Source organism: Saccopteryx leptura, chromosome 12, assembly GCF_036850995.1.
Source record: "Saccopteryx leptura isolate mSacLep1 chromosome 12, mSacLep1_pri_phased_curated, whole genome shotgun sequence".
Classification (NCBI taxonomy): Eukaryota; Metazoa; Chordata; class Mammalia; order Chiroptera; family Emballonuridae; genus Saccopteryx; species Saccopteryx leptura.
Window position 1 is genome coordinate 11,846,160 of NC_089514.1, and position 27,593 is coordinate 11,873,752.

Sequence of the window (27,593 nt, forward strand, 5' to 3'; positions counted from 1 at the left end):
AGGCTAAAGAAATAAGCTTTCGAAACAAAGGCGTAGGGGGAAAAACCTGGCTTTACACAAAACTAAGGGTTCAGTCCTTCTGTTTGAGTCTTTTCAGACAATTGTTAGTAAGATTCACAAGGAGACCGATAAGAATAATTACCAGCCTTGAGACTTCTGTACGAAGATGCGTGGAGGTAAAAAGAGAACTTAGGAATAATGAACGAGTATCCCTCCCTTCCTTCCTGGAATTTGGTTAGTACATAGGAATGATTATCTGGCTAACTGGTTTCACTCCGGGTGTTGCCAGCTTCTAGAAATGTTCTCCCTGAAGCTTTCCAAGAGTAGCTGTTACACTGTGTGGCAAATGATTAATTCTGTCACCTGGGATTTTGCATGCCTGCTTTTGAGTATGACGGGTTTAAGATCTTGCCATGGAAAAAGTACAAAAGTCACCTTAAGTCTTACAGTGCAACAATTTTAATAGTCCACACTGAAACAGACAGGACAGTTTTGCAGGTTGACATTAAAACCAATCTTGCCTCACTTAACATGCTGCTACTTAAAAACGTTACCTGCTCTTGCCCATCCCCTCATTTAAGGCATAAGTCTACGGAAGTACTTCTAAAGTGCGTTTCTCAAGCATTTAAACAGCACGGTGATGGCTCCAACTGGGAGTTCTTACTCAGAGCCCGTTCCCTCTTTGGAGGGCTGCACAATTCTAGGTGAGCCACCATCTCTTAGAGAAGCACCTCTCACTCCCACAGATGACCCAAGGGGTGGAGGCCACACAATAGCTTATAGGACATAATAATTATGCCAACTCCCTCTGCGACGGGTATCTTCTCTCAACCACAAATAAATATGTATATTTAATGCATCCTTGAGTCACGAAATATTGCAAACTCAATTGACCCGTCCGTTTCCGGGAAAATAAAGTCCTGGAGGCCTTGTGTGGATATGCTGCTGGATTTGGTGGGACGAGAGACACCAAGCGCAGGGGCAGGCAGAATTCTCGGGTTTAGAACTGGGAATTGGGGAGCGTGGTGGGAAGAGGGGCAGTCCACTCGCTCTGGCCACTACTTGTCTTCGTGAGGGTCCCCAGGGAAGCCCGCCTCCTCCGGACACCTGACTCCCTCGGGGAGCAGAGTGGCGCGAACTTTCCTTTTCTCCTTAAAACGCCCGGAGCGCGAAATCTTCAAATTGCGGCGGCTGTTGCCCAGTTTCTCCGCGTACACTTTGTCTGACTTGTGGGGCTCTCCCGCGCTCACGAGGAGATTGGGGTGCTGGTTCTCCCGGGAGCTGCTAGTCCAGTCCGGGCTGGGCGGCGCGGGTGGCGCGGGCTCCCCGGGGGCAGGCTGGGCAGGCGGCTGCCCCCCCACCGTGGCCTCCTTGCTTTTCTTCCTGCTGTTCGTTAGCGATTTCCACCAGGGCCCGGAGCTGCCCGGACCGCTGTCGGCCATGGCCGGCCCGCCGAGGGGCTGCGGGCACCGCGCGTGGGGAGGGGCCGCGGGCACCGCGCGTGGGGAGGGGCCTCGGCTGCAGCGGCCCCTCTCTCCCGGTGGGCGACGGGGTCAACTCCGCTCCTCCTTCTCCCGCTTCTCGCAACCGGGCTGCGGGGTGGGACCAGCAGTCTGTGCTGGGGAAGAAAACAAAACTTGGTTACTGGGTTTGTCGAAGTCACGCGCCCCTCCGACCCTCCAAGCCCCCCAATCCCATTTCCTCCCCTTCGTTCCGGGAGACACTGGATCCGCAGGGGTCTGAACGCCCCGAGCAGCGAACCCAGGGATGCGCAGCCCCTTAGAAGGCTTCGCCGCGCCCCCCGCAAGGGCGCGGGCGGACGAGAACGGCCTCCCGGGCGCCACCGTCTGTCTGGTCATGGGACTGAGCGCAGGCACTCCCGGGCCTCAAGCACTGCTTTGCCTCCAGCAGCAGGAAGGGCAGTGGTCAGCGCGCAAGGGGCACCTAGGGGAAGCTGGATTAACTGGATCGGAGAGGGAGAATGGCCTGTCCTGTCACTCGGCCTGGCTGTAGACGGACGCCCCAAGGTCACCCAACATGTCCAGAACGGCCTTCTCCTGGATGAGAACCCGGGAAGAGGCGTCCAGGAAGCAGTGCGCCCCCCGCTCTAAGTGAGCAATGAACACTAGACACCTGTCAAAGGCTGTTGCTCCATAGACTTACGTCCCAGGATCCTTTCCCACGTGATTCTTCAGGGTAATTTACAAGCCAGAAAGAGAGAGGGACAGGCTCATTATGTTTTATTTGGTTTCTTTTAAATTCTGCTTTTACCAAAAGAATAAAAGTAAATTCTGCTTTTGACCTAACTTCTGCCTTGTGAATTTCAGAGAAGTATGACTAGACTTCCCATGAAACCCACCAGCCTACTCTTCCTTTTATTCCCCACAGACCAATCCTGAATCGCTCTGACGCCGCCCCCGGCGGGTGGTTGAGAGCAGGCCCAGCGGCAACAGTTCTCTTTCCTTAGTTCTGTATTAAAATACGCCCCGAGTTTGTTTATCCTCGGCAACTCAAGTCTGGAGAATTTTAGTTACAAATTAAAGGCTTCTGTTCTTTTCCGTGCACAATCCCCTCCTGCAAGGAGAGCGGCCAAGGAACTCCAAACCAATGTGCGTCTCTGCCGCTTTCAGAAGTGCATTCTGCAGAGCGACAAGTCTGTCATCAGCAGTTGAGGTGCTGATAACCACGGAAGCCAGAGTTCTCTGCTCGCTGTCTCATCTGGGTCTGTCGGGTACTAACTCCACGAATTCACAGGATTCGCTTGCGCCGGGGTTTCCGCCCGGCTCGTCCCATCCCACGCGCCCGGCGCTCCTAGGATTTGCCTGCGCGCCCGAGAACGAAACTTCTGCCGACTCTGTGGCTGGAGGTTGTCCTCCCGGAACCCGGGAGTGAAAGTCTAAGCGCCTACGCGAGGCGGCGCGGCGGCCCCCGCTGTGTGCGGAGTCCGCGGCACCCGCTCCTCCCCAGGACGCCCCGAGGGCGCACTCCTGCTGCGACTTGAAAACAATAGAAAAAAAAAAATGGCGAAAAGTTCTTTCCGTACCCACACCCTCAGGCACCGTTTGCAGTTGGGTGTGCAAACATCCTGCTCCTTCTCCTTGACAGCTCAGAAAAACACCCCCAACTTAGTCACTGGAGGTGGGGTGGGGGTGTCCCGATGCTATCGTGTTCTGTCTTCTACCCCACACTTTCCTCTCTGCAACTTGTGTGCACAGAAGTGTTTGGCACGAATTGCTCAGGGAAAAGACTGCAAATTACAAAAATGTACACAGAGTACCCGAGGCTCGCAACTTTCCTCGGGGGGGGGGGGGCGGAGGAACCCCCCAGGGTGACACCCGGAACACAGTCTGTCTTGCCGGACGCAGAACCAATCGGATGGCTCACCTGCTCAGGACCCCGCGGCTCCGCGCCGCGCTCGCCAGCGACAACGCCCAAGGAGTGCTCTGGGCACAGCCGGTAAGCCGCACACGGCGCCCCTCTGCGCTCGGGAGGTCGGGCTTTTTTTTCTGGAAGGTATGCCAGCCGAAACTTCCGCAGTCCAGCTAAGCCGATGGCTGCTAGGGGTCTGCCCTGGCACCCTCACCAACTTCTGCCTGCTGCTGCTGCTGCGGCGGCGGCGGCGGCTCCGGGCTCGCAGTGCGGTGGGCTCCAGCCGGAGCGCGCCGAGGCGAGTGGGTGCCAGGCTCGCTGCCCCGGGTGGATTCCCAGGCTGCTCTCTCGGTTAGTAGCCTTTCATTCCCGGGCGCGTCCCTCTGCCCTGGGAGCGCCGCCCGGGAGCCGCTGGGAGATGGGATTTCGGGTGTTCACTTTGATGCTTTGACCGTTCCTACGCCTGGGTCCTTGGTGCGGGAAAAGACATCTGCCCACCTGCTGGTCATTCGCCAAGTGATTCGAGAAACCTGAACCCCGGGGCAGCGGGACTGAAGAAAAAAAAAGAACACACAACAAAAACCAGGAGGCGGCCGCTGCTGCCACAGGTGCAGGTAGGAACTTCGCGTTTCCACCCTCCACGAGACGAGATTGGACCAGGTTGCAGGCGTGGCGCCAGCCTTGGGCTGTATGATTGGAGAAGGCTGTCCGGCGCCGCTCGCCGGTCCGACTCCTTGAAGAAGAGTCCGGAGAGGACAGGAGGCTCGGAAACCGCGGCTGTACGCGGGCTCCGGTGGATAAATGCCGCCTCAGCTCACCCTCTGCCCCTACCCTGATTTCTACCCAACTACGACCACCCAGCTCCAATCACAAGTTTTGTTAGCTCAAAGGCGCTGTTTTAATATCCAGGTAGAATGCTGCGCTCTTAGTTGAAAGGCTGTGATATTAGCAGTTTTCGCTGTGCGCCAGCCAGGCGCTGTTCCGGGCTCTTCTGTGGATTAATTCACTTATTACTCAACCCTAGGAGGCAGGCACTCTTATTATCCTCACTCGACAGGCAGGGAGACCCTAGCGCTGAAAGGTTCAGCGGTTGCCCCGAGCTGCAAGGCTGGGAGGAGGCAGGATGGAATCTGCACTCAGCTTCCAGAGTTCTAGCCGGCTCGTTATATTGATACCTCAACGCATTGCCTTGAGCTCTTAACACGACTGCGTCTGTGACATCCCTCAAGTCTGGAAGCCCAGAGCGCAGCCACCCCACCTTGGGAATGCAGATCCAGCCCAAGGCCGCTGCAGAAAGCCGGCCAGTGAGTTACATCACGGTTCAAGTGGCTTTTGCTCTTGGTCACATGTCGCTTATTTTTTATTTGTTGAGCAGAAAGGTACTGACATAGGGCATTTTCACGAATGAAGGCCGCCGTGCAGGCTGGTTCATCTTCCAGGATGCTCCCCCCCCCCCAAACCCTTCCCCACCAACAAACTATTTTGACGTTCCTTGAGCTCCCGTGTAATTTCTCTGAAAGCTGAGTATAGAGTAACTGACGTCTGCATATCTTTGTTCTGGGGACTTTCTGAAGTGCAAAAGGAGTGAAAGGTATAGAATTGGTAAAAAAGAAATGTGTATGGAGAATTTCAATGCATAGCGTGGGATAAAAATATGCATACTTTGTATTGGTAACTTCTTAGTTTAGCATTCTTGGCTTTTTAAATGACGTTCACAGCAGAGTGTATTGGAAAGTGAGATTCATCCTAGAGAATAAATGCTCCGTGCCAGCCCCAGGACTGGACAGAGACGGGCTGCCAGCTGGGAGGGAAAGGTGGGACAAGTCATTGTAGTGCCGTCTCATGATGGATGAAGACAGTGGACCAAGGAGGGAAGGCCCTGGGCAGAAGAACCATCATCCTAGGACGGTGTGGAGCTGGGTTGCTACACTGTTGGTCCAATGGGTGAAAGAATGAAGACATTTAGGGGGAAAAATTCATACCACCGAATTCCTGGGTCCTCATCTACTGTCACTTAACCAACGGGCCAGCATTTTCTTTTCTCTTTTTTCCCCCTTAATTTCTTAATATGATCCCACTACATATCACAGTGAACTTCATATAAATTACACACAGATATCAAATCTAAGCTTAATTCCTGTGCTCCAATCCATTTCTCACTTGTCCCTGCCTCCGTATTTTATTCCCTCATCCTTGATTGACCTCCGATCTAGATCGTACCATGCTCCCTGGATTGGCTTGATTCTGCTATACCTGCTTAAGCAAATGTGATTTTTTTTTTTTCTGCCAGACATCCCTTTAACATCGTATTTTATTTTATTATTATTATTATTATTTTTTTGTATTTTTCTGAAGCTGGAAACGGGGAGAGACCGTCAGACAGACTCCTGCATGCGCCCAACCGGGGTCCACCCGGCACGCCCACCAGAGCTACGATCTGCCCACCAGGGGGCGATGCTCTGCCCCTCCAGGGCGTCGCTCTGTCGAGACCAGAGCCACTCTAGCGCCTGGGGCAGAGGCCAAGGAGCCGTCCCCAGCGCCCGGGCCATCTTTGCTCCAATGGAGCCTCGGCTGCGGGAGGGGAAGAGAGAGACAGATAGGAAAGAGAAGGGGAGGAGTGGAGAAGCAGATGGGTGCTTCTCCTGTGTGCCCTGGCCGGGAATCGAACCCGGGACTTCTGCACGCCAGGCTGACACTCGACCACTGAGCCAACCGGCCAGGGCCAACATCGTATTTTAAAAATTCAAAAGTCACTCCCTATTTTAAGTCTAACTGGATTGATCAAATAAAGTGTAACTTTGCTATATTCAGTTTGGGGCCAGCATTTTCTTTTTCTTTCTTCTTCTTTTTTTTTTTTTGTATTTTTCTGAGGTTGGAAACAGGGAGGCAGTCAGACAGACTCCTGCATGTGCCAGACCGGGATCCACCTGGCATGCCCACCAGAGGGTGATGCTCTGCCCATCTGGGGGGTCGCTCTGCCACAATCAGAGCCATTCTAGCCCCTGAGGCCGAGGCCACAGAGCCATCCTCAGCGCCCAGGCCAACTTTGCTCCATTGGAGCCTTGGCTGTGGGAGGGGAAGAGAGAGACAGAGAGGAATGAGAGGGGGAGGGGTGGAGAAGCAAATGGGCGCTTCTCCTGTGTGCCCTGGCCGGGAATCAAACCCGGGACTCCCACACACCAGGCCGACGCTCTACCACTGAGCCAACCGGTCAGGGCCAGGGGCCAGCATTTTCTTAATAAATGATCATCTATTAACTGCTGAAATAAAATTTTTTTCCCATTCCTCCGATTTATATTTAATAACTTTGATATTTTGGTTATGTTTTGTTAAATTAATGATAACTAACCTTACAAATAACCCTTGCATGCAGTAAAATTTAAATGGAGATGTGAAAACAAAGGGAAAATTAGGCAGAAGGGACTGGGAAGGCAGAGAGTAGGTGAGCATTCCACACAGAGGGAATAGCGTGGGCAGGAGCCTCGTGGTACGAAGGAGCTTAGGATTTGTGAGGAGCAGAGAAAAGGCCAGTGTCATCGGAGTGCAGAGTCATCCTAAGCACTGCAAGATAGGAAGCTGGAAGGGGGAGGGCTGTTACGACCAGACCACCCAGCATCTTGTTGGTCATGCTAGGATTTTAAAAAATAATCTATTGAAGAGTGAGTGACATGACAGGGTTGACATTTAAAATGTTACTGTAGCTGTCAAGAAGGGAGAAGGTGGGGCTATAGGGAAACCAGGGAGGAACTGTTGGAGTAGTTCAGGTGGGATAGTTGAGTGGTATGTGTCAGAGTGGTGCCGCTGGTGAGCCGAGGAGAACTGGATGCATCCAAAAGAGATTTCAGAGGTAGAAACCACAGGACACTATTTTATTACTTCATACATATGAGGAGCCTGGTTTGAACTCGAGGCTTAAGAGGGAGATCCTTCCATAACCTTCCTTGTAACTAGGTATTATAAGGAAGACTTCAGGAAATGTTTCTTCCCTGGATAAAGGACAGAGCCTTCTGAGAGAAGAAGAATCTCTTGCTATATATACCCTTGAGGATGTGATGTCTGGTGTTGCTGCAGCCATCTTGCAACTGTGAGGCGACAGGCATGGAAATAAATACCAATATGCTAAGGATGATGGCATGTGGTCTCGTTCCTTGTCATTCTTGGGTATTATTATATGTTCTTCATTTTTCTTAAAAATTACTTGTAAAAAAAATTTAAGACCTAAGACAAAAGTGACTTACTTGAGAAAGGATTTTCAAAAGCAGGACATTGTCATCCAAATAGTTCAGCCTGCCCCTGGCAGGAACGGGTATGTTTTATATCGCAAATTGTTTGCTTGGTGTTTGTCCCCTTAACTAGCCTATATATTTTTTCTTTATTTGTTCACTGCTTGGTTTCCTCACTAGAAAATAAATCCCATGTTATTTAATGATCCTTTACAACGTAACTCTTCCTATGGACCATATACAGTTCTGATTGCTTTATAAATATTAAATCATTTAATCCTCCTAAAAGCCTTATGAAACAGGCACTATTATTATAGATGAGGTAACTGAGACATTACAAACTTAAGTTACTTTCCCAAGGTCACCCAGCTGATAAGTATCAGAGCCAGCATTGACCCCAGGAAAACTGGTTTCAAAGTGCAGGGATCTAACTAATCATTGTGCTGCATGTTGCTCCATGAGCACTAGGACATGTCACTAATGAATCTTCAGGACCTGGCATATTGCCCAGCAATAATAGCTCTCAATATTGTTGAATAAATGGCCATCCAAATGCACAAATATGAATGCTTTGTTGTTTGTAATAAAACTGACTTGTAAAAAGAAATGTAATAAAAGTGGCAATGAAATAAAATTTTGACTCATCATTACGTGTCATAATAGCCTGATTTTCTTTCATTCTGAGATGGGAACTAGTAGGTGAACCAAATGATTCGATACGCTTTCGTTTTGGTGGTTTCAGCATTGGAAGAACACTGTATTTGAAGGAGACGGAGTTAGGTGGTAGTGAATGGGGAGGAGTAGTGTCTTGCCAGAGGATGGCTGCCAAGATTTTATTAAATATTCTCCTGAGAAAGTAAATGAATGATCTAGAGGAGGAGGACGTGGCATCTCGGACAAACTCCACGGCACATCTTGACTCCCTCAGGAAACAAGGACGCTTCCACGTTACTGTTTGTTAGAAAATCATTGATGTAAATACCAGTCATGTGTTAACCCTCCGAGGTAATGTTCTCTGGTTCCGTCACCTGGCTCCAGGTCAGGGTTGGGGTAAACCGGCTCCTTCTAAAGGTGACCTGCCATCTGTGGTTGTTAATTTCCCCTTTCCAAGGATTGGCTTGGTTCTGCTCCATTTGCCAGGTTCTATGTTTCTCTTTTGTGGTGTGTCCATTTGTCAGCTCTCTGTGTCACATGATTTCAGGTGGAAGGTGGATATCTGATGGTCGAGTAACATGATGCCGAAAGTGAATCTTTTGATTTTGTCACCTACAGCATGGCCAATGTCAAACTTAACAGAGTTTGAAATCCGTAAGAAATAGCTCCTTAGCTAAGTCCCAGGCTGCCAGGGGAAGTGCCCCTAAATTTTGGAACTCAGCTCTGATCAGTGATAACACAAAAGAAACCCTTCACAGTGCCCTCTGTTAAGTGTTGCAGTTTCATGTATGCAGTGAAGGAAACTGCTCACTAGTGGCTATAAAACTTTTACAGTAATGGCAAATAAAAAGTTCTTACCATGGTCTTTTTAGTTGACTATAAGCTATAAGTTTATTCAAAAGTGTATAATGTTCTTTCCTCTTTTGTAATGGCAGAGCAACCTGGAGAGGAAGATCCTATAAGTCCTACACTTTTATCTTAGAAAGCTGAAACAGTTTCTCCAAGATCACAGGACAATAGGGGGTGGAGTTATTTTGATTTGGTTTGAGTTACTCTGCCTCTAACAGGGTGTTCTTCTAATACAGATAATTTGACTCTCATATTGCTTTTTAGTTAATTATTAGGTCAATAAATGTTTTTTTTGGTATCAAGGCTATTACATCAAAAGAGATAGTCATAATTTAATAACTCTATGTCATTGTTTTCTAAGTTTCTCTCTTAGAATAATGCAAAAGCATATGAGGTTGCTTAAGGGTGGGGCGAAAGTTGGTTTACAGTTGGAGTATGCACAACAGTTAATTCTTTTATTATTGATTAGTTATTGTATTATTTTCTGTATAAACAGCTATAAACCTACTTTTCTAGTATTAAAGCCCCGTGGAATCACAGAGCGCTCAAAGCTTGAATTAACATTGGGAGACTGTAATACACTTCTTGTGAAAAGACTTGAGGGTTGGTTTGAATTACTAACTGCTTGGCTTTGGGAAAATTACTTAATAGCTTTAGGCTCTGGTTTCCTTAAATGTAAAGTGGGGAAAATACTATCTACCTCTCTGGGTGGTTGCCAAGATTAAAGTAGACAATACATTTATTGAAGTCCCTAGCACTGTGCCTGATGCATAATAGGTGCTCAGTAAATGTTATTGACTAGTTTCTTTCATTGACTGTGTGGGAAAATTATGCTACCAAACTCTACAAATTAATCACTTTCCAGTGCTTTTTTTTTTTTTAAAGTAATGGTTGAGAGTCTTAAAGATCCCTGTCATTGTTGTTGGTTGGGACCAGGTTTTATTCCCCCAGGTTTTATTACATTATTATATAATGTAAATATATACTGGAGTATTTAATGCACAAAAGTTTGCTATGAATCTAATTTTTTTTTTCAGGAACACACTTAATGATCAAATCAAATCAAGCAGAAGTTTTCTGTATGTGATTCAAGAACGCACTTCATTCTTTCGACACAAAATTACATTACCCGTCATTAGAGGAGGAAATGTGCTCAGTGAAGCTTACTGTTACCAGCAAAAGGATCAACAAAGCATAAGACAAGATCCTTAGAAGAAAGGTCACTACCAGACTGGGGTGCAAGTGAAGGGATATGTTTAATGTGTGCTGTCCCATTAGTTCCTGGAATCTTAATATAGTACCTGCATCCTGCATCCCTGAGTCAGAATCGAAGGAAGGAGAAGACAGGAGCATCATGTTTCTGCTGTCTTAGACAACAGGGCACCATTTCTTTCTCTCCCTTTTTTTATTATTCTTCCAAAAATTAGTTTCTATTTTATTAAAGTAACATCTGCACATAGTTTAAAAGTCAAATGTTAATACTGGACTTACAGCAAATGACAGAGGTTTCTTACCACGTTCCTTTCCTCAGTCCGCCCCAACCACTTTCAACCAGTTTGGTTTTTTATTCCTGGCATTTACACAACTCCAGAATACGAAATAATATGTGTATCGCACTCTCTTTTGATTTATCAATACCAGAGAGGGTCTGTTCATTTCCTGTTATGGCACCTGCAGATTCAGGGCTCCTCTGCTCCCATGCCCCCTGCCTTTCCTCCTCAGTATTCCTACCAGCATCTTCTTAGAGCCTGTGTTTAATTGGCCATTGCGTGCTTTATTAGTGTGCCTGTGTCTGAATTGTTTTCTACACCTCCCAGTGGCTTCTCGGCACACTCTTTACAAGGTTAATCATGTCAGGAATATATATATTCCATTTTGGCTTTCCTAGAATTATCACTCCGGGCATACCTTCTCCTTCAATATCTACGGTTTCTCACTGGCCTCCCCCGGGGGGACACCTGGGATTGGAGTCCCTATGTCCTGGATTTGGGGTCTCCTCCTTCTCGGCGGACGTGTGTGTTTTGGTGGACATGTTGTCTGATGGTGTGGCAGCAGAAAGCACGGTGACGGCCGTCCTCAACACGGCTGTCGCTTTAGTCACAGAGTTCCAGTCTGGACAGCGGGGGCGCCACGCCTAGCACATAGCTGTCCTCCTGGAGGCTCCTTTTACCCTGATTCCAGGGAGTGCCTTTGCCTCCCCCCGAGACAGTATGACATCTGGAGGCACGAAATCAACCTTGACCTAAACACACAATATACTGCAAGTAATTTATAATGGGTTGTGGGTTTTAAATGCAAAATGATAAAACTTTTAGAATAAAATATAGACTGTCTTTAAGACCAAGGACTAGATGAAGCATTCTTAGACATGGTTAAAAGCACAATTCAGACAAGTAAAGATTATTAAGTTGGACTTCATCAAAACTAAAACATAGCCCTGGCCGGTTGGCTCAGTGGTAGAGCGTCGGCCTGGCGTGTAGAAGTCCCGGGTTCAATTCCTGGCCAGGGCACACAGGAGAGGCGCCCATCTGCTTCTCCACCCCTCCCCCTCTCCTTCCTCTCTGTCTCTCTCTTCCCCTCCCGCAGCCAAGGCTCCATTGGAGCAAAGATGGCCCGGGCGCTGGGGATGGCTCCTTGGCCTCAGCCCCAGGCGCTAGAGTGGCTCTGGTCGCAACAGAGCGACGCCCCGGAGGGGCAGAGCATCGCCCCCTGGTGGGCAGAGCGTTGCCCCCTGGTGGGCGTGCCAGGTGGATCCCAGTTGGGCGCATGCGGGAGTCTGTCTGACTGTCTCTCCCCGTTTCCAGCTTCAGAAAAATAAAAACAAAAAAACAAACAAAAAAACCCAAAACTAAAACATAACCTTTGCGCCGAAGAAGATTCTGGTAAGAAGATACAAAGACAAGCTACAGACTAGGAAATATTTGCAAACCCTATACCTGACCAAGGCTTGATACCTGCTGTATATAAAGGACTCTCAAAATCCAACAGTAAAAACAATTCAGTTATGAAATGGACAAAAGACATGTGAACACCTGTCTCATTAAAGGGGAGATACAGATGACAGATGAGAATATAAAAAGATGATCAACAACACTAACCATTAGTGAAATGCAAATTAGAACCATAATGAGAAAGCCACGTGCTCTTCTCAGAATGGCTAAAATGGAAAATAACGACAACACCAAATGCTGGTGTGGATGCGGAGAAACTGAATCCCTCACAGACCGGAAGGCAGAAGGAAAGGGCGCCATGAGGATAAATGGGGCAGAGAGACGAGCCATTGCTACGACTCTCCAAGGCAAGAGAGTGCCGAGCGTGTGTGAGGCGGAAATGCAGTGAGTGTGGCTGACGCTGGGAGGAGAACAAACTTATGGGGACCCAGAGCAGTCATGGATGTAAGCTTCCCATGCTGCTGTAAAGACTGCCTTTTATTAAGAGTGAGATGGGAAACCAGTGTGGATAAAGCATCGTCCCTGCATGCTGAGGTGGTGAGTTCTATCCCAGGTCAGAGCACCTACAAGAGGCAATCAATGAATGCACAACTAAATAAAACAACTAGGTAGAACAATGGGGTTGATGCTTCTCTCTTTCTCTCCCTTTCCCCTCCCCTCACATCAATGGACACGTTTAAAAAATCAAAACAAAAAACATTAGTAGCACTCCTCCTCTTTCTGTTAGGGTCCTAAATGTTTCTCTCTCCAGCCTGACTAGACTTAGGCTCTAATTCTCTCAGTGACATAGGCCTCTTCCTTGATTCCAAGTGTTTACACTGCCTGGCCCATCAATAAGTACCCGATGAAATAGACACTATACTTTTAAAATCAAGAGATTGAATATACATTTGGGGGTTGAGAGGGCTTGAGAATCTGTAGACCAAGTTGGGTCTGCAGCAGGAGTCAGCATGGCCGGGCAAGACTTCACCTGTGTGGGACATGCTCGCCTGTGTTCTCCCCCCCCCCCCCGCCCCTCCCTCTGCCCTGAGCCTGACATTCCGCGCCAGCCCCTCTCCAGGGGTGGAGACCAGGTGCTCATTTATGTTAACGGGGGGAAAAAAACTGGCCCTCTCCCCCGCCTCTCTGGCACCCCCCCTTCCCTCTATGGTCCTAGTTCCCACAATCCACTTGTGGACAATTCTCAGCGGGTTTACAAGAACAATGCCGACCCCTCGGGTCTCACTACTAGAGTTATTCCGATGGCAGGAATTGCACACCAGGTAAGAGGAGCCCCGTCAGGCTGCCAGATGGTGGGGGAGATAGGCCTGGGTGAGCAGGTTTGAGACTGAAGCAAGCTCGAAGGGATCAGGTGTTCTCATCATGTTCAAGAGAAGGAGTCAAGTGAACCTCATTACACATTACAGAGGCCGGTTATAATACCCCCTGTAATTACCAGGACTTGGATTTAACCTGGGACAAATCCTTCTCCTCTTCTGCTTCTTCCTTCCCCAACCCCCGTGTTATAGCCTTTCTCCTTCCAAGTCTTCACTCTTAAAATAATGACAGTAATAAGAAATAACTACCACTACTTACTTTAGGTCATCATTTTATCTACAGTCAGAATAGTTTCCCTGGTTTTTCAGAGGAGCGAATGCATTCCCAAGGTCATTGCATACAGTGGGTAACAGGCAGAGCTGGAGTTTGAACTTGAGTCTTTCCGGTTCCGACACTTTCGTTCTCCTGCAAGTGGTCCAGCGTGCTTTACTCTACAGGGCATACCTCTCAGTGAACATCAATGCAGTGGTCCTATAGGATGTGCAGGGGGTGCAGGGCATACCTCTCAGTGAACTTCAATGCGGTGGTCCTATAGGATGTGCAGGGGGGCGCAGGGCATACCTCTCAGTGAACTTCAATGCGGTGGTCCTATAGGATGTGCAGGGGGGCGCAGGGCATACCTCTCAGTGAACATCAATGCGGTGGTCCTATAGGATGTGCAGGGGGGCGCAGGGCATACCTCTCAGTGAACATCAATGCGGTGGTCCTATAGGATGTGCAGGGGGGCGCAGGGCATACCTCTCAGTGAACATCAATGCGGTGGTCCTATAGGATGTGCAGGGGGGCGCAGGGCATACCTCTCAGTGAACATCAATGTGGTGGTCCTATAGGATGTGCAGGGGGGCGCAGGGCATACCTCTCAGTGAACATCAATGCGGTGGTCCTATAGGATGTGCAGGGGGGCGTTAGGGTTTCCATCTCCAGCAGGCTCTGCAGGAGGAAGCCGGTGGGGACACGGGTGGGGGCTCAGTGGGACGTTTATGTTCTCATTGTGTGTTGATGAGAATAGAAACTTCATTGTCAAAATTCACCTGGGAGCCATATTCCCAGAATAGTCTCTCCCCCGCCGCCCCCCCCCCCACTTCCCCAATAGCGATTTCTTGTGCGTACTCCAAAATGATTTAGACAGGAGAATTTAATACATTTAATGCCTTTCCTTCCATTTACACTATCATAAATTACAAAGTATCGTTCACTTCACAAAATAAAATCATTTCCAGATAATCTTTGACAGTATCAAGAAGAACATCAGCTACAACAAACAAATCTGTCCAGCCGGGAGGAACCATAATAGCCGGGACCAAGCAGAAGCGCCGGACCTCCGCGTGCCAATGGAGTCCATCCGCAGAGCCCTTGGAACTTGACGCTTGCCCCGCCCTCCTCCTTTCAACCCCTTTGTCACCCAGTCGTTTTCTGTTGGTCGCTCCAAAGCAAGACTAGTGAGTAATTACATATATCATCTCAGCAATCAGAGGGAAAAGACATGGCAGTTGGACTGAAAAAAAAAAAAAAAAGAAAATCTAGATTGACAGTTTTTGATGTTTGAAATATTGTGCCTATGCTACAAAATAGAGAAATCTTGGTGTGAAAAGCTCATGCGAAGATAAATATAACCCATCAGAATTGTAGTAATAAAAACCATATTAAGTTATCCATAACAGCTACTTTACCAAAGACAAACAAATAGTCATAAAAACCCAACTTATTCATTCCTGCTTTTAAAAATAGGCTTGTTTATAAAACAAAAATTTTAAAAATCAATAACTACTCTGCAGATTCACTTTTCACAAATACAGACAGAAATGCGGCAAAGGTACAACTTGGCATTAACAGACAAACCCAGAGTGCCTGCCTAAAATGAAAATAGAAAAAAAAATGCTAACTTTTTATACAGCCCAGATACAACCGATGTTCCCAAATTATTTTACGTAAAATGACCATGTTCTGCACGCTCTAGGATATACACATATGATGTAGAAAGACGATGACCAATTCCAAATAGACCTTGGGACTTCACAAAATGTTCATGGAAAGAAAATTTGGGAATGTTCCAGACCATTCTACAATTGTTATAAACATACACCATATGACAGCAATAATGCCAGCGCTTAACAGCAAAAACCATCAAAAGCAGGGACACGGGTGGCAGGTGAAATTTCATTGAAAAGCACTGATAAGGACAGAGGTATGTCAAGATAATACTGCATTCATGGTAAACTTTTCCAGGGATCACAGCAAGAAGGCGGGACAAGGTACACAGGGGTCATAATCAATGCACTGCATTGAGTTCTATTTGTTAAAATAAAGTAACATTCTTGCAGCTAAAATAAAAAAATCCATTTTACAATATAAGTTTCCTTTAACATTTAACATATAGAATTGTCTTCTTTTTGTTAAGTGGAAAATGTGTAACTGTATCAAGTACCTCTATGAATTAAATTCCCTTTTATTACCGATAAGCCTGCAGTTTAAAGGTCTACATTGTTGTTTTTTTTTTGTTTTAATAAGTTAAAGAAAGATTTATTAATCACTCTTCCAGCAAAACAGACATACATACGAGGCACAGCAAAGACCCCGGGGAGGGCTTTTTCTGACCCTCGCCCTTGCTGTTCTCATGTGCAGGAGGTGTCTATGAGACACAGGAGCCGACATGGCCATCCACCGCAGTCTGGGAAATTCTGTCACTTGTTTGGAAAACAAATCAAGTGTAAGAAATAGCTTTTATTTCTTTTAGCCTTATGAACTTCCACGGAGCTGGGGCCATTCAGCACATTTGCCTGGTGGATTAGAACAAAACATCCTCGTTTTCTATTAAAATCTGCACGATCAGCTTTTGGTACCGCATGTCATGGAGGGTCGTGAGCATGCTGTCCTCGGGGGGCCGCATCAGGGTGGGCCCAAACACGATCCCCAGGTTCTCAGCATTCATGAAATTGTCCTTTTCATTCAGAGTCACCCTGCAGAGCAAACATATACACAGAGACATCACATTGACTTGCAGACAAATTTATATACTGATTGTGTGTGTATGTATATATATATACATACACACCCAAATTATTTTACGTGTATGTATATATATAATTTGGGTGTGTATGTATACACACCCAAATTATATATATACATACACACCCAAATTATTTTACGTTATATTATATATATTCCCCCCCCCCCCCCACACACACCGAACTTCTCTGGTTTGGGAAACTGCCAAAGAAAATTGAGAATCAGAATTACAGAAATGTATTTTTGAAAGGTAATTTTCTGATTTGTTTGTTTCCTTTTTAGATCGTGGACATTGCCTCAGCCGGTGCAAGGGAATTATTAAGTGAATCTGGTAGAGACACAATCTTTAAAATTACAAAACGAGTCTTTCTTCCTACATCCACGTGAAACTGTCACTGAGAGAACATCGGTTTGTGGAGCAGGTGAGTAGCTAACTCACAGCGCACACAGATTTCAGTCTAGGCTGGTGTGGAAGTCGTTTTTGCTCTTACTGCCTCCTTCTGGTCTGGAAGCTGGCAAGCAGGAAGTGGAGGGCAGATTCTCCCTCTGCTGTCAGGGCGGGAGCCAGAGGAGAAAGGCTACTTGTAGAAAGGGGCTGCCATGGGTTCAGGAATAGCCAGGCTATTATCATGGGACAGGAGGATGGCTGGAATGTGGCCAGACAGGAAAGCAGCTGAACATTATTTCTAGTTCCCACAGGATGGGGTCTGGAGCCGTCATTGTTGGAATTGAAAATCCTCATTTCAACATCCAGCTAGGAACTGCAAAGCCTTTAAGAATGCAATTCAGACTCCAAAGTTGGCTGAATATTCTAGTAGAAGAAAATGACAATCTTCCAGATATTTGCTTTAAGAAATTTATGTTTTAGGGTGTTTATAATAGATCTAGAAGAGAGGAGATTCTCCAAAGAAGAGAAAAACAGGGTATATAGCATGTTTAGATTTTTGCATGGAAGGTCATCGCTTTGCATACTTTTTTGGGGAGCTAATTAAGATGAACCAGTTGGCATTATTTTAGGGAGGTCAACTCAGCTGTCACAGTTTCACATTGCAAACTAAGAAGGAGGTGGAAAAGTGGACATTCTTCACTAAAATTGCTCACATCTGCCCATAAGTCAGGCACTGTGCCTGGCTAAATTGGACGGCCAGCAAACCCTCCACAATCAAAATGCTGAGTCATTGGCATTTCGGATTCAACTGGGACATGTCAGCATATCTTCCTGATGATGATACGTTGCCCTTTGAACTATAACAACTAGACACTGAGAGAAAAAATTCACAGCTAATTAAAAATATTGCTGACACTCAGTCTATTGCTTATCCAAAAATTACTTGTCTTCTTAAATTCAATGAATTAATCAAAATGGAATTCTGAGCTAAATAAACTTGAATGTGAGCAACAGTATTTATATGTTTTATAACATAAGAAAAAAATCCCCGCCTCAGCACCTAGTATTTAGATGGTATTTTCAACTTGCTTCCTTTACTTATTGAATGAATCTGAGAGTTGGTCAGTATAGACATTTTTGGGTTCATATTATCTTAGAATTGGCTGCTGCCATGTATCTTTGAAAAACATCGAAGAAGGCACACCATCGAAGCGCCCTGATCCATCCAGCTTCTCAAAGACCAACTCGCTGACCTCACTGTTATATGTACGATATTGGAAAGAGATCCATCGTTTAGGTAAAGAGCCAGGAACCAGAACCTCTAGTGGCCTGTGAGCACCCAGACGTCTCCATCTGTCTCACATGCTCTCACACAGGGATTCCCTTTAGCCCTCTGTGGCAGATACCCTCTGAGATGGCCCCCAGTGACCCCTGCCTCCTGCAGTTCATACCCTTACGTAAATCCTTCCCTATGGGCAGGCTCTAGTAATTTGCTTCTAACAAGTAGAATATAACAAGAGCAATGGGATGTCACTTCTGAGACTAAGCTACATAAAAACTGTATTTTTCATCTTGGGTTCCCTCTGGGTTGACACACAAGGCAGGGAACTGAGGGTGACCTCCAGGGAACAGTCAGCAAGGAAGGGAGACCTTTTGTTCATCCAACAGCCTCAGAGGAACAGAATTCTGCCAACAACCAAGTGAATGAGCTTGGAAGTGGATGTTCTCCCAGTCGAGCCTTCAGATGAGATTGCAGCCTGGATGTCAGCATGACTGCAGCCTCATTATAGACCTTGCACCAGCGGCACCCAGTTGAGTCACATCTGGATTTCTGGTCACAGAGACTGCGAGTTAACAACTGCTTATTGGTTTATTTTATTTTTTTCATTTTTCCGAAGCTGGAAACGGGGAGGCAGTCAGACAGGCTCCTGCATGCACTCGACCGGGATCCACCTGGCACGCCCACCAGGGGGCGATGTTCTGCCCCTGGGAGGGGGGTCGCTCTGTTGCATCCAGAGCCATTCCAGCGCCTGAGGCAGAGGCCACAGAGCCATTCCAGCGCCTGAGGCAGAGGCCACAGGGCCATCCTTGCTCCAGTGGAGCCTCGGCTGTGGGAGGGGAAGAGAGAGACAGAGAGGGAGGAGAGGGGGAGGAACGGAGAAGCAGATGGGCGCTCTCCTGTGTGCCCTGGCTGGGAATCGAACCCGGGACTCTCGCACGCCAGGCCGATGCTCCACCGCTGAGCCAACTGGCCAGGGCCTGCTTATTGTTTTAAGCCATTAAATTTTGGGGCAATTTGTTCCTCTGTGAAAGATGACTCACACATAAAGAAAAACAAGAGATCATGGTGGGAATGCGCTTGTCCAGAAGGAAGGCCGTCTCAGGAGTCTGGGACTGGAGTGAGCAGAAGGTGGAATAATAGAACCAGAGCACCGGGCTGGGGTGGGAGGAAGGTGCGGATATGGAGGCAGTGTAGACAAATGGCTAAGACAGAGTGTGGGCTCTGGATCAGACTGCCTGGGTTTCAACGTGGGTTTCACGTCATCTCTTTGTGTCTGTTACTTAAGCTCCCTAAGCTTCAGCAACATCATCTGTAACCCGAGGGCCCAACATTCCCTGCTTCATAGACTAACACAGGGGAAGGTCACGGGCAGCCCTTGCCACAGAGAATGTTCTAGCAGGTTATAAACGGGGCTGGCCTTGAGAAGGCGGCATTGAGCGCTTTGGAGGAGTGTCTGTTCACTCAGTGGGTTGGGGAGGAAAGGTGATGAACGTTTCCTGAAACACCAACTGCCGGGGGCAGAGGGTAGGCAGAGAAAGTGTCAAGGAGGTGTGAACTTACTTCTTGAGGTGGATCATTAGGTACCGGAGGGTCTCGTAGTGGGCAGGAGGCAGCAGCATCAACACCTCATGGACGGCTTCCAGCCTCTCATCCGCGTTGGAGATTTCTGTGAAGATCACACGGAAGGAGTGTCAGCACAGCCCCGTGGAGTTAACGTTTGCAGAGAAGTAAGAAATTAGGCTACAGATGGAGGGGAAGTTTAATAAGTTCATGAAACTTCAGGTACCATCTCTCTGATAGTAATAAATTTGTGTCCTCCATTCCGGAAAGAGTCTGAGGCTAGGCATCACGTGCAAATGGAATGCCCACTGGGTGGGGGGGTGGAGGCTGGACACGATCCTGGCCTCCCAGGGGTCTGCAGCCTGCAGAGGACCGCTGAGGGCATGTGCACACGCTGGACTTCGCAGCTTCCTCTCAATGTTGGGTCTGCCAGCAGTCTCACTGTCTCAAGCTCTAACTTAAACCAGACCTCACTTAGTAGCATTCCCTTGACGTTGTCTAAGAAGTTTCCTGGCAGGCTTCCAGAACTGAATAACTTTACAATGCAAGGGCACTGGCTGAAGAGCCAGCCAAGTCAGCCTACATTAATGGCCCTTTCCACCGAAGTGTTGGCGTGGTTCACCCTGGTGCGCAGTCCAAGGTAGGAAGTAGATCCGAGGGACTTGGACAATGACAGGAAGTGCGATCCTCCTGCTTCTTAGGTCTCTGCCAGCTACCCAAAGAAAGCTCTCTCATTATTGCTCCTGGGGAAGAGGGTACCCTGCTGCTAGAACCTTCTCTACTCAGGACCACCAGCACCCAGGAAGGAAAGGAATGCTCTTACCAGGAAGCGGGGCCACAGCTCTCCTGCAAAGTCATCTGCACAGTGCGCTAATCCCAGCCTGCCTGCATGTTTACCTGACTCATTACTGTAGCCAGTAGCACATGCCTTTCAAGGGATATATTTTTATAAAACTTCCTCAAAGTGTGCTTGACATCTGTGCTATGCATTCCAGCATCTGAATCCCTTGCTCACTATGTTCCAAGGCAAAGTGTTGTGTCTGTACCCCCCTGCCCCCACTATAGTCCTCTCTCTTATTGGGCCCGAGTGCCAAGTGCAGAATGGCACTGACGGACGACCAAGGCTGATGTTCCCTTCCTACACCTGTGAGCCTTGCTCTCCTCCTCTGCAAAATGGGATTATAATAACAGTTGCTTCGTCAGGTAGAGAAGAGTAAACTAGAAGACACTGGTGAGAGTTCCTAGCAGAGTACTTGACACAGTATATTCTCGGCCTATTGTTAATTTTGAACAGCATCAATGGGCAAAACTTGGGGAATAACTTTAATCGATTAGCAATAGGATTTTACCTAATGCATGAAAGCCGCTAATCTCTACAGTCCCCACTGAAGAATACCTCTTTTTTTTTTTTTTAGAACAGAAACATTCTCGCTTTCAGTATACAACAGAGTGGTTTCCAGCACAGAAGAAATGATGGGGAGAAACAGAACTGCCTGGAATCCGGCTTCCGCTCAGCAGACTTGTCTTGGTAATGGTTCAGCTCAGCTGGGACACTCCGCCCGCTTTTCTAGTAACTGCACCATTGCGCATGCGCTTGGCAAAGCAAGCCACTCACACGATAATTTTAACAGTGCTAAGCTTTAATCTTCTTCACTTCAAAAGCATATTCCTTAAAAATTTGGTACGAGTAATTAGATTTTTAATACTTGCTACTCCTATAAATGTGAAATAGGTATCATAGGTGATTAATATTTTGGTACAAATAAAAAATGAGTTCTTAATACTTACTTGCTGCTTCTATAAATTTGGAATAGGTATCGTAGGTGATGACAGGAATGGGTAAGTCTCTGAAATACAGTTTAAGGGCTCCGGTGATGATGTTTATGTCTGGGTAGATGTTGGCAGATATGTCTGCCTTTTCACCATCTGAAAAACAATCAATGGTCCAAATCCTAATTAGGGCCTTATTTTTACCAAGTTATAGCACGCCCAGAAAGAAAAAATAAATCCAACAATGAATGCTCCCTTACAAGTCTCAGCTGACTACTAATAACACTGAGATGCAGGCAGTACCGAAAAGAAGTTTGGTGAGAGCAATTTTGGGTCTGAGGGTAAGTGCAGCCAAAGGGTAGTGAAATAGACTTAAAATAGTTCTTCGTGGTCCAGCCCCTGGTAATTGGTTACATAGAAACTCAGCACAAAACTCATGTTCTGGATTGTGTCCCGATTCATAATAGAGTACAGTAACACCAAATTTGTAATTAAAAATCAAAATCAAAAGGCCCTTAAATAGTTCCTCCAATATTCTTTGGACTTGGATTTGAAGACGATCTACACAAACAATTGTTGAATATCTTCAGTTTCTATTGTCTCTTTCAGGTTTACTGAAGTTTCCTGTAGCTAGGTTCTTCCTTTCTAGACCTTAGAACTTTGATTTGGGAAACCTTGACCTTACCATTTTTACAATAATTTTCAAGACATTTTTGTTTTGCTATTAGGAAATACAGTTTAATTTAACTAGCACAGACTATAATCTTTTTTTTTTTTTTGGAGTGGGAGGCAGGGAGGCAGAGAGACAGACTCCTGTATGAGCCCTCACCGGGATCCACCTGGCAAGCCCTCTATGGGGCATGCTCTGCCTATCTGGGGGCGTTGCTCTGTTACTTAGCATCCAAGCGATTTTAGTGCCTGAGGCCAGGCCATGGAGCCATCCTTAGTGCCCTGGTGCCAACTTGATTAAACCATTTGGCTGTGGTGGGGGGAGAGAAGAGGGAAGGGTGGATAAGCAGATGGTTGTTTCTTCTGTACACCCTGACCAGGAATTGAACCCAGGACTTCCACATGCTGGGCCGGAGCTCTACTGCTGAGCCAACTGGCCAGGATCATTTTTATTTTTTATTGTTAAAACCCATTTCTACCACATGGGGACTATTAGCATTTTATTTTATATAGAGAAAGAAAAAATGCCTCAGCAAATTTGGATCTGAGGATAAAAAAAAAAAGCTGATGTAGAGAGAACAGTAAGAGTGTAGCAGATAAGCCGTATAATCCCACTTACATATTTAACAAACATTTGTTGAGAATCTTCCCTGTGCCAGGGGCTACTAAGCCCCAGTGAGTCAAAGAAGAAAAGACATACTCCTTGCGAGTCGGCACGCATCTCAACAATTACAAGGAAATTAGAAGCCCGCTGTGCTGGAGACACGTGGAGCCCGGCTGGGTCCGCAGGAAAGGACATGGAACCCTCAGGTCGGCTTGGGGCGGTCAGGAGGCTTCACGCAGGAGGAAGGGCAAGCTGACGCCTGATTCAGAGGCAGTGTTTGCCAGGCAGATTGCGAACACACTCTAAATGGACGAGCGACGTGGACTGGGGTGCTTGTTCGGGAAACTAGTAAGGTGGGTGTATTTCCACGTTGCTGGGGTGTAAAGTATACGGGGGAGGGGGGGGGGGAGGAACTGGCCACGAGCGTGAACAGCCAGGGCCGCCAGATCATCACGGACCGTGTCTCCTATTCTGGAGAGTGGAGGCTGCGTCTAGTGGGCTAGGCTTCCATCCCTCGACGGGCTGCACCAGTACTGATTGGATTATTCATTAGAAATACAGAACTCGGGGCTCACTCAGCTTCCTGAATGAGTCCCCAGAGTGGGCCGTGGTGATCTGTATTTTTAACAAGTGCCCAAGAGACGATGTGGCCTGGACAGCACATGACACAGTCATATAAACAAAAGGAGTGACCTCCCCAACTTCCACTGGCTTCCCCGACCTCACTGCCCGGGGCGCCCCACCCCCTCTTGCACTGTCTTGCTTGGGGCTTTGGAGAAGAAAAAAAGTCGACAGGGCCCTGAGGTGGGGGTTCAGAGGGTGGCCGGTGCCATGTGGACTGCCGTAAATGGTGGGCGACCAACTCAAGAATCTCAAGGGCACCAGATGCTAGCTGCCCGTTCATTCTAGGAGTATTTAAAACTCACTCCCTTGTGTGGTCACTTTTCCACACTTTTTTTAAAAATTAAAAAAAAATTTTTTTTTATTTATTCATTTTAGAAAGGAGAGAGAGAGAAAGGAGAGAGATAGAGAGAGAAGGGGGGGAGGAGCTGGAAGCATCAACTCCCATATGTGCCTTGACCAGACAAGCCCAGGGTTTCGAACTGGCGACCTCAGCATTTCCAGGTCGACGCTTTATCCACTGCGCCACCACAGGTTAGGCTGTCCATACTTTTTAAGAAAAACAATTCTCCCAGAGAACTGGGAGATTGTACACCATTATTCCTTGGCTTCCTGAAGAGCTGCTCTCAGGGCCCCTGAAAGCCCAGTCCCAGCATGGATAAAATCTGGCCCCAGAAGAGAGGGCACTACGGCAAGTTGTTTGGCTTTCCAGACAGTGCGAACCCACCTCGATCAAATGCCATTTTGACATCTTCGATGTGCTCGGTGAACCCGGAGACTCTGTAAAGACCTTCCGACTTCAATCCTGTTAAAGAAGAGACAGAGAGACTTTCACTTGAGCTTCCTGAAACATCTAAAAGGGACTCTTAACCTTATCTGCACTGTGTGCTATCAGGAAACGAGCAAAAATCTCCCGTGCTCATGTATATATATTATACGCGGTTACAACAGAACTCGGGCTTGTCCGTCTCAGTTTCCGAGTTGGTCCGTCTTTATTTGTGCAGCCGTGGAGACCGCGGTAACCTGGTCTTCTTCCTGCCTGGCTTTGCAAAGCGAACCATGGTTACAATTCCCATCAGTCATAGTCTCTTGTTTTTATTGCTCATCAGGCAGCTCCAGGATGCATCCTGCTCCCTCTCCGACCTTGTTTTAATCCATGGGCCATACTGCATGTGCATGCTCGTCAATGTCTGCATGCAGGTGATACATGACATCCTGATTTTGTTGAAATATGCCCAATTTTGTAGTCTTTTATAGTTACAAAATAGTCATGGGGATGTAAAGCACAGCATGGGGAATGTCGTCAATAATAGTGTAATAACTACAGGTATGGTGCCAGGTAGGGACTATACTAGGCTCATTGGGGGTTTAAGTTTATGAAGCATATAATTGTCTAACCACTATGCTGTTCACCTGAAACTAATATAACATTGAATGTCAAGTATAATTGGAAAATAAAAAACCAAAAAAACAAATTTAGCCCTGGCTGGTTGGCTCAGTGGTAGAGCGTTGGCCTGGGATGCAGGAGTCCTGGGTTCGATTCCCGGCCAGGGCACACAGGAGAAGCGCCCATCTGCTTCTCCACCCCTCCCCCTCTCCTTCCGCTCTCTCTCTCTCTTCCCCTCCCACAGCCAAGGCTCCATTGGAGCAAAGTTGGCCTGGGCGCTGAGGATGGCTCTATGGCCTCTGCCTCAGGTGCTAGAATGGCTCTGGTTGCAACAGAGCATTGTCCCAGATGGGCAGAGCATCGCCCCCTGGTGGGTGTGCAGGGTGGATCCTGGTCCGGCACATGCGGGAGTCTGTCTGACTGCCTCCCTGTTTCCAACTTCAGAAAAATACAAAAAACAAACAAACAAACAAAAAAGAACAAAAAACAAATTTATAGCCTTTTATGTTTAATCATAAATATGATAATATGTTAACTGTTTAAATGTGATTGATTTAATTGTTATACCTTCAAATAAATGATCATACAAACAGTTGCAGGAAAAATAAGATTCTAATAAATGATTCTGGAAACTTGATTGCTGTGTTAGAAAAAGATGTGGTTTCTGCTAGACCTTATTGATTCAGTAAGATCTGTCCTAAGGCCTGGAAAGGTCCCAGAAATATCAGAAGGAAGAGAGGACTGGATTTCAGACGTTGTGTGTAAACACCAGCTGCCATTCTGGGTCTTGCACTGTCACTCTTAGTACTCTGCTCCCCATGGGCACACTAGCCATCAGACCTGGTCGTAACTGTGTTCAGATGATCAGTTGTCTTTGATGAGGATGATTATGGATGATCCCAGCTTCTTCTGAGAAGCACAGTCCTGACTGCAGGCTCCGGAGAGGCTGATGATCTGACCCCAAATTGCAGAGCCTTCGAAACAGCAGGACCTAGAGCAACTTTCCCGAGGTCCTCATTCAGAGACAGGACACCCCTCCTCAGTTCTTACCCAGCTAAGCCCTTGCATGAATCACTCCCCAGATCCCACGAAACCCTGCTCTGACAGCCACAGCAATAAAAAGGCAGGAGGTGTTTCTTACCATCTGAGATTAAGCGAGAAAAATGTAAAGAAACAGAATAACTATAGTTTTCGTCCTGCATGAAAAAAAAGGAATAATTTCTTCGATATCTCTAAAAGACCTGGGATATGGAGCTAAAATGTCCTCTTCTGTTTTGTTTTGGAAAGAATGGCATAGTTGTCTGATATATAAATGCCTGTGGAATATAGTAAGTCAATGTGCACACAATAATGACCACCAGCTATAGCAGAGCAAATATATGACAAAAATGTTAATGCCTGTGAGCTTTTTACATGTCCAACTGTCCATATTATATCCAGCATTCTAAGGTCTCCCGAATGAAGCTTGATGTACCATATTAATGAACACTGATACCAAAGAGCAGAACAGTGACCAAACAGAGCACAAAGGGAAGATAAGATTCAAGCATAATATGAAGAACCTTTTCTTTGAAGCATTTCTAGCTTTGTTGCCTCCTTGATTTTTCACTGCATAGATATTTTTAATCTTTTAACTTTCTTCTTTGAAATGAAAAGTACCAATTCTGTGGTAGAAAATACATTGTCGATTAACAATTTCTTTACTTTCGTAGGAGCCCTTTATAAGACTTGATCCAGACTTCTGCCATAAATCCTTTTTGACTTGTCCTCAAATAAGAATGTAATGTTTTCTTCTGTGACTCCACAGTGCTTTGAATACGCGCACCCACAAATTATTTGCCCCTCTGATTCTGCATACTATGGCATGAATTTCTTGAGGGCGAATACTGTGACTTTAATATCCTCAGTGTGTAGAAGAACATAATAAATGCTTAGCAAGCATGTGGTGAATGCATACATGAATGTACTTCACACATGAATGGTTTACGTAGGAAACTGAAATTGATTTAGTTTGTATAGGTATGTGTGTATGTGTGTGTGTGCATGCGTTCACGTGTGCCTATGCAGTCCATTTCCCCAACGTCAACAGTGGAGAGTCAATTTAACAATTATAAGAAAGTTTCCTTGGCAACAGCAACAACAAAATCATATTAAGGAGTCTTTTCCAAACCTCTTGCTTCAATTTCCCGAATGCATATGTCTACCACCATGGGCCTCTGAGCGTTGTGAGCCTTCACCAGCGTTGTGAGGTCACAACAGTACACCTTCTTGATCCTCTTGAGGTCAGGCTGACAGTCGTTGGGAACGTGCTTGGAGCACTGTTTGTGCACGTTCAATCCACAGTCTGTAAACAAAGAAGCCACATTAGAAGTGCCCAGCCCTTTTGTCAAAGCCCAAAACAAATTACATGTTACCAAAAATAAAAATGAAGACACCATTTGCTATATCTCTCTGGGACATCCATCCTATGTGGATGTGGGACTCTCCCAAGATGAGTGTGAAATCTGTCTTTACTCATGAAACTCTTACATAGTTTTGTTTTTCTCATTAAACTTTTTTCTGATGCTGGACTTGTGAGCTCACTGAGATAGTCTGGTAATTAGCCAGATTGTTTGTATGTTTTTCCCCCTTGGGGACTGGAACCTTTGTGTCCATATGTGGGCTTTTGAATTTGAAGAGCCAGGACTAGTCGTGGCTCATAAAAGGCACTTAGGACTTTTGTTGGGTTGTTTCTCTTAAAGCCTCGATGCTCCTCTTGTGGGAGACAAGATTACTCTCTCTGTGTGAACCCATGACCACGGGCATCTTCTTCCTCTTTCCTGGAGAGTTGCCCATAGTTCCCACTCCTGTCCTTGTGGGCTGTTGAGGTAGGCTAGTTTCCTTTTCCTTGTCTTATTTTGACACCTGTGAGTGGAGATAATGTCTAACTGGACACCAGTTAGA

General features: G+C 46.7%; 2 protein-coding genes and 1 non-coding gene across 6 annotated transcripts in view; 1 reads left to right on the forward strand and 2 right to left on the reverse strand.

Moving 5' to 3' along the window:
- Positions 1–443: 443 nt before the first annotated feature.
- PRR15 (proline rich 15) lies at positions 444–3,953 on the reverse strand. Of its 3 annotated transcripts, none has more exons than XM_066354289.1 (2): positions 3,385–3,953; positions 444–1,613 (listed from the first exon to the last, which is right to left on the reverse strand). In XM_066354289.1, exon 2 carries the CDS (start codon positions 1,440–1,442, stop codon positions 1,059–1,061), a length of 384 nt encoding a protein of 127 aa, XP_066210386.1. In that variant the 5' UTR covers positions 1,443–1,613; positions 3,385–3,953; the 3' UTR covers positions 444–1,058. The 3 variants fall into 3 exon arrangements, with proteins under 3 accessions (XP_066210386.1, XP_066210384.1, XP_066210385.1); XM_066354287.1 differs by having other exon boundaries at positions 444–1,618; XM_066354288.1 differs by lacking the exon at positions 3,385–3,953 and adding an exon at positions 1,945–2,065 and having other exon boundaries at positions 444–1,618.
- Positions 3,954–14,496: 10,543 nt separating this feature from the next.
- The window catches only part of CHN2 (chimerin 2), a 236,342-nt gene continuing 223,245 nt past the window's right edge, over positions 14,497–27,593 (reverse strand). For both annotated transcript variants that reach the window (XM_066354286.1, XM_066354285.1), the window contains 5 exons: positions 26,821–26,994; positions 23,991–24,068; positions 21,388–21,525; positions 19,600–19,705; positions 14,497–16,320 (listed from right to left, as the gene is read on the reverse strand). In XM_066354286.1, coding sequence (XP_066210383.1) covers positions 16,149–16,320; positions 19,600–19,705; positions 21,388–21,525; positions 23,991–24,068; positions 26,821–26,994 — 668 coding nt within the window. In that variant the 3' untranslated portion in view covers positions 14,497–16,148. The remainder of the gene's footprint in view (positions 16,321–19,599; positions 19,706–21,387; positions 21,526–23,990; positions 24,069–26,820; positions 26,995–27,593) is intronic.
- Positions 24,743–24,818, forward strand: TRNAP-GGG (transfer RNA proline (anticodon GGG)). Its single transcript has one exon. It is a non-coding gene; the product is annotated as a tRNA-Pro (tRNA).

What these genes read in the sequence shown, in the direction of transcription:
- PRR15 (XM_066354289.1), bottom strand. Translation starts at nt 1,442, where the DNA reads ATGGCCGACAGCGGTCCGGGCAGCTCCGGGCCCTGGTGGAAATCGCTA.